Source organism: Scophthalmus maximus, chromosome 20 (assembly GCF_022379125.1).
Source record: "Scophthalmus maximus strain ysfricsl-2021 chromosome 20, ASM2237912v1, whole genome shotgun sequence".
Lineage (NCBI taxonomy): Eukaryota > Metazoa > Chordata > Actinopteri > Pleuronectiformes > Scophthalmidae > Scophthalmus > Scophthalmus maximus.
This window is the reverse complement of record NC_061534.1, coordinates 18,005,232-18,015,590: the sequence shown is the minus strand read 5'-3', so window position 1 is coordinate 18,015,590 and position 10,359 is coordinate 18,005,232. Positions and strand designations below refer to the sequence as shown.

Genomic DNA, 10,359 nt, shown 5'->3' with positions numbered 1-10,359 from the left:
GTTTTGAGAGTTTTCCAGACGTGTGCCGTTGCCTGTGCTCTCGCAACTTTTCTACACATATGCTGACTTTGCTGGGGAAACAGCTGAGGAAGGAATATTCAACACACCTACTTTGTATTTTATTCATGTGCAAAATAAAGCTTGACATCATTGTCTACTTTGATAAATTTGTTATGCTTTTCTTTGAGATATTGCATCTGTAGTACTGGACCAGTGAATCTGATTACCCCAAATTAATATATTTGTAATGCCTTGAATTGATTAAAAAAATATATTGATAAAAAAAATAAAGTAATCTTCACATTGTTGTATATTTATGCAATGACAAACTAAACACTTAAAAATATATTTTATTGCGAAGCAAATACTCAGGTTGCATAAATAGTAAAATATGACTTTTCAATAAATAAATGAAATTAAAAACAAATGTATCGCACAGCACACTATTTACATCTAGCAAAGTCTGGAGCTACGCCATTTTGGGATGAAACCAGTGCAAGCAGCAGGTACCAACTGGCTCACATGAAGATCAGCAATGTCTTCATCTCCAGTGTCCTTGGGTGTCGGGGTGGCACGCCAACCTCTGACCCATCTCCCACGGTCTGTGCCCGGTGCACCTCGTAGGTGACTCCATCTTCTCCTTGCTCGTCTACTCGTCAAAGCAGCCATGTTTACATCCTCATCGGAGTCCAGTGTACCAGTCTCAAAGCTCTAATAATGTTGTAAAATATAGATAAAAAGCATCAGTCATCCTGCAAAGCAACAAATTATGTTTGAAGATAAAGCTGTCAATTTACAGGACTACCATGTAACACTCTGTAGTAGCTAATGTGCTAGCTAATGCTAGGTACGTAAACAAGCTAATATAAACTGATTTATGGTAGCCTACGTTCAAAAACACTGCGGTTTTTATTTTCACAAGTCACACGTAATGATGTGAGGCACCGGTAACTAAAAAACGTGTAATAGTCTAGCAATGTCGACAGTAGTCCTTTTTAGCTTCTTACCGGTGGGAACGTAATGTTACATACCTTGCCTGACTTCAGTTGCCATGGTAGCCTGCGTGGGCACGGCTGGCTGGAAGGAGCTGTGGAGGTAGAACCGAAGTGCTCTCTCTCTCTCTCTCTCTCTCTCTCTCTCTCTCTCTCTCTCACTGACTGACTGACTGACTAAGCTGGCCCTCCTGCATTTATCACAGCCATCTTGTCTTTGTTTGGTTTGCTGCACCAGCCAAGACTCATCACTCATTCTCACTCATCCACACATTGGTAATATGACTGATTTCTCTCCTACTTACACACCAGACTTCTAAGGTGTTATTCTTATTAATTATAGTTAAATAAACTACTCTTTTGATTGTTAAATCTGTGTGTTGCCTCCCTTCTTGTTGCCAGCCTTGAGCAAGGTGGTAACAAATGGGGGCTCATCCGGGATCTTTCCCTATTGTGTGATGTTTTGCAGAGAAACCTTGTGCTGTGAGATTGATTTACATAACATTTTGTTAAAGGGGGAGTGTTTCACACAGATTTTGGTTGGCTCTGGTATTTGGTGGGGTAAGTGTCGTGCATTTGTCTTGTTCTATACATTTTGATGATGTGAAGTTTAAGTTGTTTTCCTGAAGTGTCAGAAAGGGGTGAGGGCTGCTATATCCTTTGGAACCCTTATTCCTGTCCATGGGGAGAACTAGTGACCAGTGGCTGAACATTACAATGTTGTACTCCCTAAGAGGGTAAATAAATATGAATTGTTAGCCAGATTAGGGTCACTTTAAGAAGAGAGAGTCTCCTGGTAGAGAGTGCAAAGGCACCTGTCAAAATGGCTAGAATTTCTGATTTAACTGCTCCTGGACTAACTGACAGGTAAAGTGTCTTAAGTCCTGAATGGGGTCAGTGGTGGTTTGTCCTTTGAACAGCAGAAGGAGCTTATTTTGCTACAGCTGCAACATGAACAACAGAACGTTCTGGAGGTAAAAAAGTTTAGACAAAATGCGCGTCTTAGAGAAGCTGAAATAGCCCATGCCCAGGTAAAGCAACATTTAGATTTGGAACACTTTAAGTTGGAGCTTATGAGTGATGGAAAACTTCAGCCTGAGACTCAGAAGGTTGAGTCAGCATTGCTTGATTGTCCTACTCCATCATTTGATATTGCTGTCAATTTAAGATTGGTTCCAAAATTTAATGAGACATCCTGACATTTTCTCTGTGTTGTTTCAACGTTTGGCAGAGGCACGACACTGGTCTGATATTGAGCGCACTCTGTTGCTTCAGTGTACGTGTTCACCGGCAAGGCTAAGGAGGCTTTCTCTGCCTTGACTGTTGCTGATAGTGGCAGTTACCAGTTTGTTAAAGCTGCTATACTAAAGGCATATGAGCTAGTACATGAAGCCTACCGGCAGTGCTTCAGGTTGCTTTGGAAGGAAGGAGAAGCAATCCCATGTTGAATTTGCTTGTGATTTGGCAATTCTTCTTCTTGGGTTAAGACCTCAAGGAGTTGATCTTGCTTGAGCAGTTTTAAAACACTCTACCTGATTTGATTGTTACCTACATAAATGAACGAAAGGTAACATGAGTTTCAGAGGCTGCCCCACTTGCAGATGAGTTTGTTTCCACCCATAAAGTTTTTTTGGGTGAGAACTGTGGTCGTGGTGATGATCAATGTAGAGAGAATAGCCCTGGGTATTCATTCCATCAAGTATTTGTCAGAAGGGAAAGGAAAGTGTAACTGAAAAGTTCCAGTCAAAGTGGACCATGGTCAACAGGGGAGGTTGGACCCCAATTGTGTATTATGGCCACCGGCGAACTGAGTGTCCAGTGTTCAGGAAAAAAGTAAAGCCAGGTTATTTGCCAGCCAAACCATATGGGGCTATTGCAACCCTGCATGCAAAGGAAAGGGTCAGCAGTATTGCTGCTGTGCAGGCATACATAAAACCCACTTTGTTTGAATCTGTGATCAAGACTCCTGTTGTTGGACCAGAACAGGAAGATTCGTCAGCGGAGGAGATTGACCCTGTGTAGCAGTCAGCCAAATGTCCCTCTAGGGAGGCCGTAGGGATAGCCAGACCCACTTCCGGGTTGGTTATTTGTTTGGGATGTATATAAACTGCATAGTCGGAGCACATTCCCTCTCTGTTTCCTCTGTGTTTGCCAGAGGCTGGTAGGTGCTGACACAGCTAATGTTGGGCATTATTTCATTGTATTGCTGTATTATAACTAACTTGGTTTTGTTTGATCCACCCCAGGTCCTGTTGTGTGCCTGTTGAGCAGAGCATGGGGGTGTTGCACTCTTACAGGTGCAGAGGTTGCCACTGCAGTTTTGTTTTGTTGTGTTTTGTTTGTTTTGCTTTGTTCTGTTTTGTTTTGTATATATTGCTATCTACCTTGTAATGCTTTGATAGTTTTATTTGATAATTTTTGCTTCACCCAAGAAGCGGCAACATTTGTCTGTAACCACCAGCCACTATTTCTTTTAGGTGTAAGTTAATACTGTTCTTCTGTGTTGTAGGGGCAGCGGCGATCACGGATGGCTTGACGGTGGAGGGTTCGGCGACAGAGTCTCTCACCTGTACTTCACACCCCCTTAAAGTGTGTGCATGGTTTTCTGCACGGCCTTCACAATTTATATTATATATTCCCTATTTTTGGTTTTGCTTTGCTGTGTGCGTGTGTGCGTGTGTGTGTGTGTGTAGGGCACTTGAGTGTGGTGAGTACACTGTCCGGTTGTAAATTTTCCCTTTTCAATGTCTGCGGCCGCTGCCGGCCATCCTCAGCACTCCTTAACTTAGTATAAATATTGATGATTATTTTGACTTTTTTGTTTTTAATAGTCTTGGTTTTTACCTTTTTTGATGTGTTGGCATGTTTTAAAATTAAACTTGGGGGAAATTCCTGTCTCTGAGCCTAATTTACTGTCACTTGTATCAATACAAAATCTGAGTTTTACCTACAGAGTAAATTGAATGCTGGCTCATCCACGGCCCAGCCACAGCTGGTTATCATTTACGTTAGTGTCTAATGGTTACGTATTACAAGTTGGGAGCGAGACCTGGGAGAAGTACCTGTTACGATCTTGAGAGATTCAGGAGGTTTGGACTCATTTGTTTTGGACTACATGTTACCCTGTTCACTCCTGAGACGGACAATGATTCCAATGTTGGGATCCAAGGTATGGGATTGACTGTTACACAGCCTAAATTGACACTGTTTTCTCAGAGCTGGTGCAAGGTGACGTGACCTCAGTAATATGTTTTAGTCCCAATTACTTGGTTTTAGTCACACAGATAGAGTTCCCTTAGCCTCCTTACACAGGGACTGTAAAGCTGAAGAGGCCCCCAGAAACTCAATAGACTATGTGAATGATTTCAGACAGCGGCTGTACAGGGAAAATAAAATGGTGAAAGAGAATCGGCAGGCAGCTCAGAGAAAAATTAAAAGTCTCTATGATCGTCGCGGTGATCGCCGTGAATTTAGCCCTGGTGAAGTTCTGGCACTTCTCCCTTTAGCTTGTTCTCCTTTACAGGCTAAGTTCCCTGGCCCTTATACAGTGGCCTGAAAAGTGTCAGATTTGAACTATTTAATCTCAACTCCTGACAGGAAATAGTCTATGCAGCTCTGTCACATTAACTTGTTGAAGCCTTACTTTACTCACGCTCCTGGTCCAGTTTCTGTTTCCTCAGCCGTCACTTTGGTTAACTCTGCTCCACCTCTTGATCCAATAGCAGACACTGAGGAGGAGTTGGATGCACCAGATAATGGAATTTTCAGAGGACGTCATAAAAAGTCTTGCCAATTAGGATGAGATTCTAAAACATTTACCTGAAAAAAAAAGAACAGAACTGCTGGTCTTATTTAAAGTTATCCCTGCCTATTTGCAGGCACTCCTGCAAATACTCATCTCATTGAGCATGACATTGATGTGGGAGATGCCCAGCCAGTCGGACAACGTTTTTATCGCATGTGTCCAGACAAGCGGGAGCATTTAGAAGCTGAGGTCAGATAGATGTTAGAGAATAACATTGCTAAGCCATTTGTCTCTAGTTGGTCTTCTCCCTGTCTGCTTGTGAAGAAACCTGATGGTACTTTCAGGCCATGTACTGATCTCTGGAAGGTGAATCAAGTAACCCAGTATGACTCTTTTTTACTCCCATGTATGGAGGACTGTGTGGACCAAGTTGGCTCTGCAAAATATGTCAGCATATTTGACCTACTGAAAGGTTACTGGCAGGTCCCTTTCCCTGAAACAGATTCTCTTCCTAAAATGCAGATTCATGATTGTGCTTCCACTCTCTCCATTGCTCCGTTTGACCACCCCCTCTCACAACAGCCAATCACAAAATATATAAATAAACAGCCAGAAAAAAAACAATTTTTTCTCCCAGTTTATTTAAGCTACTGTCATTTTAGTTAATGTTTTGAAACTAAAACTAATCCAGTGCATTATTGTTGCTTATTTAAAGGTTAACTGTTTACAGTGATGTGGTTGCTAGGAGGCACCAGGTAGCTGTTAGTTTCTTTAAAAGAAAAAGTAATAATAATGAAACAGTCTGGTAAATTAAAAACAAAGCGTTTGTGTTGTTTTATTTGAAATAATCTATAATACAATTATAACAACTAATTCAACAGGAAAAATTCAGGAAAGGGGAAATCTCAAGGTTCCCTTGAGAAACCTACATGTTCGAGAACCTTCAGGGAATGTTCCTGATCCTGTCTTGTATCGTTGGAATAATAATGTTTAATTGTCTAATAAATTTATTAAAACCATCTTTAAAGGAACAAAGCTGTATTTTCATTTACCATGGTTTTGCAAACATGGCTGAAATCCATGGAATGTATATAAAGGAAATGCAAAAAATATATAAAGAAAAAAGAATCCTCAAAGTTCTCCTGAGAAAAGTAAAGGTTAGAGAACCTTTGGATCCCTGAAGGTTTATTCTATTCTATTCTAGAAACATTATATGAAGGTCTTTTTTGAAAACCTTTACAGAACCTTGATTATTATTATGATCAAATATTTTGCAACTCTTAGTTAATGCTCTAAAAACATTTGGTAAAGTTCATTTTTCGTGAAACATTTAGAAAACCTTTAGGTAACTTTTTTCTGAAGGTTGTGAAAATTCCAGAGAAAATTAAAATCGATTGCAAAAAAATGTTATCACCAGACGTAAGATTTTATTTTATCTACACTTGTTTTGCTCATTCTATTGCTGTGATTGTAAAGCATTTTGGGTAATCTCCCGTTTTCTTAAATTAATGTCTTGACTTGTTTGACAAATTGTTTTAAAACTAAAGGGATTGAGAATATCTCCAAGTAATTTTCTCTGTCATAAGAGGACTCAGTTAATCTTGTTACAGTCTGGGAACGTTTTTCAGGATATAGATGCGCCCCAGTCGTCCTTTTTCATTCAGTTCTCAACAATGTCATTTTCAGGGCACATAAAAGCATCACCATGGACATATTGTAAGCTAATCAACTATATTTAAAAATGTTTTTCTACAGTAAAGCAACCATATTTCAAAAACCTTTATCCATCCATCAATGGTTTGATGATCTTCACTGTTAAAAGGAGGAATTGAAAAGGGGTGTGTTTGAAGATGATTTATATTTCCATATACAAGTTTACTGCTCTAAGTCACACACTTTCTTCTTTTCTCTCTTGTCTGATGTTTGAAGTTTTTGGTTCTGTTTACAGTTTCAGTTTGCGGAGAACCTCCTTAGTCAACTGTTTACTGTACCGATTGATCTTCCAGCTTCCAGGCATCCATCCCAACAGAAACCGATGGTAATCTGTCCAGGCAAAGGCAAACATCTCCCTCCACTCTTTCTCCAGTACAGCGAAGTCCACATCTTTTTTCACAGCTAGCTTTAGCTCTGAGAAATAGTAATGAAGTAAGCTTTGTGTCCTCCTTTCACACTCCTTTTCTGCCATGCAGCTCCCTAAAAAATACACCACATCTTTCATCCCACAGCTCCCACCGACATACTGAAAGTCCACAGCGGCCGCTTCCTGTCCACTCTGTGAAAAACAGAAGTTGGCTAACTTGGCGTCCCCATGAACGATGGTCTTGAAGCGACTTTCATTGAGTATCCTGTCAATGTCACTGGCTGCTGCTTTAAGCTCTGCATCGTCCATGGCCTCCAGCTCATCCGGCCGGGTCTCCAGGTGCCAGTAGGTGCCGACAGGCCACAGCCCCTCTGGTGCCACACCCAGGAACAGAGCATGGAAGTGGGCAAGCCAGCTGAGGCAAGCCCTTATCTCTGTATCCTTCACGCTGGTTCTACAAAGGAAAATAGAGTTATTTAACCAACCTGAAGTTTATTTATTAAATCATTCAACATGTCTAAGTCTACCTGAGCCTTGAAAAGCCTGGAAAACAAGCCTTGAATTTAAGACACACATTATGTAAGATGAAGAAGACTGATACGATACTGAATAAATTTATATGACTGAGAAAGCCTGTTAGCTAATTAACAATGACATATGGAAGGAGTGGGTAAGTGTGTAAGAATTATAGTTGCGTTTCCACCAAAAGTACCAGGAACTATTAGTTACTGGAACTACTCTTCCAGGAACTAAAAGGATCCTGTGGCCCAATGTTGTCTGTGTTTCCACCGCGGCCTGAACTCCTATGCAAATCAGGCCGATGACGTACTTTTTTGTTTCGCGTCACCGTTTCGAACTCCCGCTGGATATAGTCCTCGCCGAAAATGCTCAGCAGAGCCTGCACCTCGTCATTGGTCCATCTATTTTAGCTTCTCTTCTGCGTGTCCATGCGGTGAAAAGACTAAACAGTAGTGAGCTTGCATCTGCACACCGCCTTCTAATCATGGCTGGTGAAATAAAATCTTGCGAGTACTACACCAATCACAATTTTTCAGCACTGCAGCCCCACCTGCATAGTTCCTGAATCTTCCGTTAGTACTACCCACCGAGCAGGGTATTTTTCGATAAATAAACCTTCAGCCCAAACCTTGAAAAGGCAATTTAGACTCTTAACATCAGTATCTTACAATCAAAGTATAATTATTTAGATATAATTATCTTCATACAGGGATGTTTTATGGATACTGATCTGGTCAAATTAAACATTCAGCACAAGCAAAATGTTCAACTGTGTCATTTTAATGGAAATCTATTATTTTGTTCTTTTATTGGATGCCCCAGACAGCAGTTTATTTCATAATTTTGTGGTCATACCTCCTCTGATCATATCCAGCCACATCCAGATCCTCCAGCACAATCAGCATCTCATCACCATGGGAACAGGCAGCCAGGCAGGCAGGGATGCGGCAGTTCGGATTGGTTGAATAGTTCTGGTACCAGTATGTCTCCACCTGATAGGATCTGACTTTGCGCCTATGGGAGTGATCTGTGTTCAGGCCACCTGGGTGCTCAGCCTCCTCCGGAAACTTGACGTGTTTGACGACCACAGAGGGCCGGTTGCAGCCCTCCAGGTGCAGCCTGACTATCTCCCCGTAACCGCTCCACAAGGTCTGGATCTTGGCACCAACACGCAGAGATGAGGCACCACACGCCTGCAGAATGACATCTTGGTATTCCTGCTTCATTTCCCAGGTCAGTGCTGAATGAAGAGGAGTCACTGTCAATTCATGTCTGTAGATAATGTTATTGTTGATGTTTGGTCACTTATTCACAAATGATCAAGCTTGTTTCTTCCTCACTCACACACATTCAGAGGATGCTGCTATGATCTATAACATTTTGGCCAAGAAAAATTAATAGTTACACTACTACTGCATCAAATATGCCAAATTTTAATGTAATTGTTTTACTTTACCTTTTGCTTCTTGGCAAATCAAACTACTAGTCTGTGCTGTCAACTTGATCACAACTAACGAGATGGCAGGAAATGTTCTCTACAGCGCTGTGATGTTTAAAGATACAGACATGAAATAAAATATTTCATATGAGTAACACTGCCCTCTGCTGGACTGGAGTGTGCACAAACAAATGTCTTAATAGTTGGCACCTATGATTGTACATGAGCGTTAAAGAGTAATGAGACCAGCAAGGGTTTGGACATATAAGAATCTGTACAATTTACTGTTAAAGGAGGATACGGAGGGCGAGATGTGAGACAAATGCACTGTTAAGTCCAAGCTCGACATACAGACATGATATCAAATACAGTTTATTTATTTTTAATTCAGCCTGACTTACACTTTCAAATGATCATTTTATCAGATGTCCATCACAAACAAGTGTTTTTAAAACATGTTAAAGAAAAAGAAAAAAATGCTCCTTAAAATTCCAGAACTTGCTTGGGAATCTCTATGTTTTAACGTTTTCTCCAGTATCAAAGCATTTTATTGATAGTTTTCTTTAAAACAATTAGTGAATTGCAAACAACAGTTGTTAATATTTAATTCGGCATAATTGAAAGTGCCATAAAGTAAACCAATATAGACTAATAATTGTGTTTGGAGTGTAATTTACTGTCTGTGATTACACAACATTATGATTCAATCATTTGGCTCGGCAATAAAATCCAGTTTTCAGGTCTGAGGCTCAATAACTCACTGTCATAGGTCATGTTCTTGTATTGTCCTGAATTACTTTTCATTATGAAAATTATAAATGCTGTTTTAAGTTAATTTGATTAAAACAACATTTAATTTCCACATTTATATGCACTATGCTAACTTCAGCCTACACCAAATAAGCAAAACTATATTTTGAAAAAGGCGCCCTTATCCAAGAGAAAAAAAAAAAATGATGCATAGCTGCAGTAAGAAGAGCACGGTAAAGCATAAGCATAGGCTACATGACGCAATACCCTTAGTTTGCCCTTCAACTGGATTGGAACAAAGTTTGTATCTTGATTCAGAGTGAATGTATTTTACATACTGAAAACAAATTCATGGTCATGCCGTCTGAACCTAATCCCCTACGTTTCATGCCATTCTCCCCTTCTTTGTTTCTTTGTCGCTTCCCTCCTACTGCATGCCTCCACACTCTGCCGCCCATGCTGGTTCAGCCATTTCACCTGTCCACTAGATTTCAGAAAATATTGCCTTTGATTTAAAAGTCCCTCCATCTCTCTTTTGCCTTTGGGTTCTTAATCCACTGTCCATAACAAAACCTGCATGAAGTTGTCGAAATCTTGCAAAATAACACACTGAACCAGCATCAACACTTTCTAATGCTTCCTGATTTAACAACAACAACAACATCATTTATGTTAATTCTATGTTGTGTCAACAAGGAATTTATTGGAACATGACATGAAATTATCAGGTTGTGGAACGTTTATTTTTATGTTTATTATGTACAATCAACACTTATAGTATCATTATATGTTCCATTCATGAGGTTTTCCATTTGTAGGTCACAGTGCCGCTGGA

The 10,359-nt window shown here is 40.3% G+C and overlaps 1 protein-coding gene and 2 long non-coding RNA genes across 3 annotated transcripts; 1 reads left to right on the top strand and 2 right to left on the bottom strand.

Moving 5' to 3' along the window:
* Positions 1–332: 332 nt before the first annotated feature.
* LOC118285429 lies at positions 333–1,282 on the bottom strand. Its single transcript, XR_004785099.2, has 2 exons — positions 1,032–1,282; positions 333–711 (listed from the first exon to the last, which is right to left on the bottom strand). It is a non-coding gene; the product is annotated as an uncharacterized LOC118285429 (long non-coding RNA).
* Positions 1,283–3,053: 1,771 nt separating this feature from the next.
* LOC118285428 lies at positions 3,054–5,395 on the top strand. Its single transcript, XR_004785098.2, has 3 exons — positions 3,054–3,153; positions 3,239–3,289; positions 3,502–5,395. It is a non-coding gene; the product is annotated as an uncharacterized LOC118285428 (long non-coding RNA).
* Positions 5,396–5,543: 148 nt separating this feature from the next.
* pkdc (protein kinase-like domain containing) lies at positions 5,544–8,878 on the bottom strand. The gene is made up of 3 exons (XM_035609096.2): positions 8,793–8,878; positions 8,192–8,576; positions 5,544–7,271 (listed from the first exon to the last, which is right to left on the bottom strand). The coding sequence occupies exons 2-3, from the start codon at positions 8,560–8,562 to the stop codon at positions 6,680–6,682; spliced, it is 963 nt and encodes a 320-aa protein (XP_035464989.1). The 5' UTR covers positions 8,563–8,576; positions 8,793–8,878; the 3' UTR covers positions 5,544–6,679.
* Between the last annotated feature and the right edge of the window lie 1,481 nt (positions 8,879–10,359).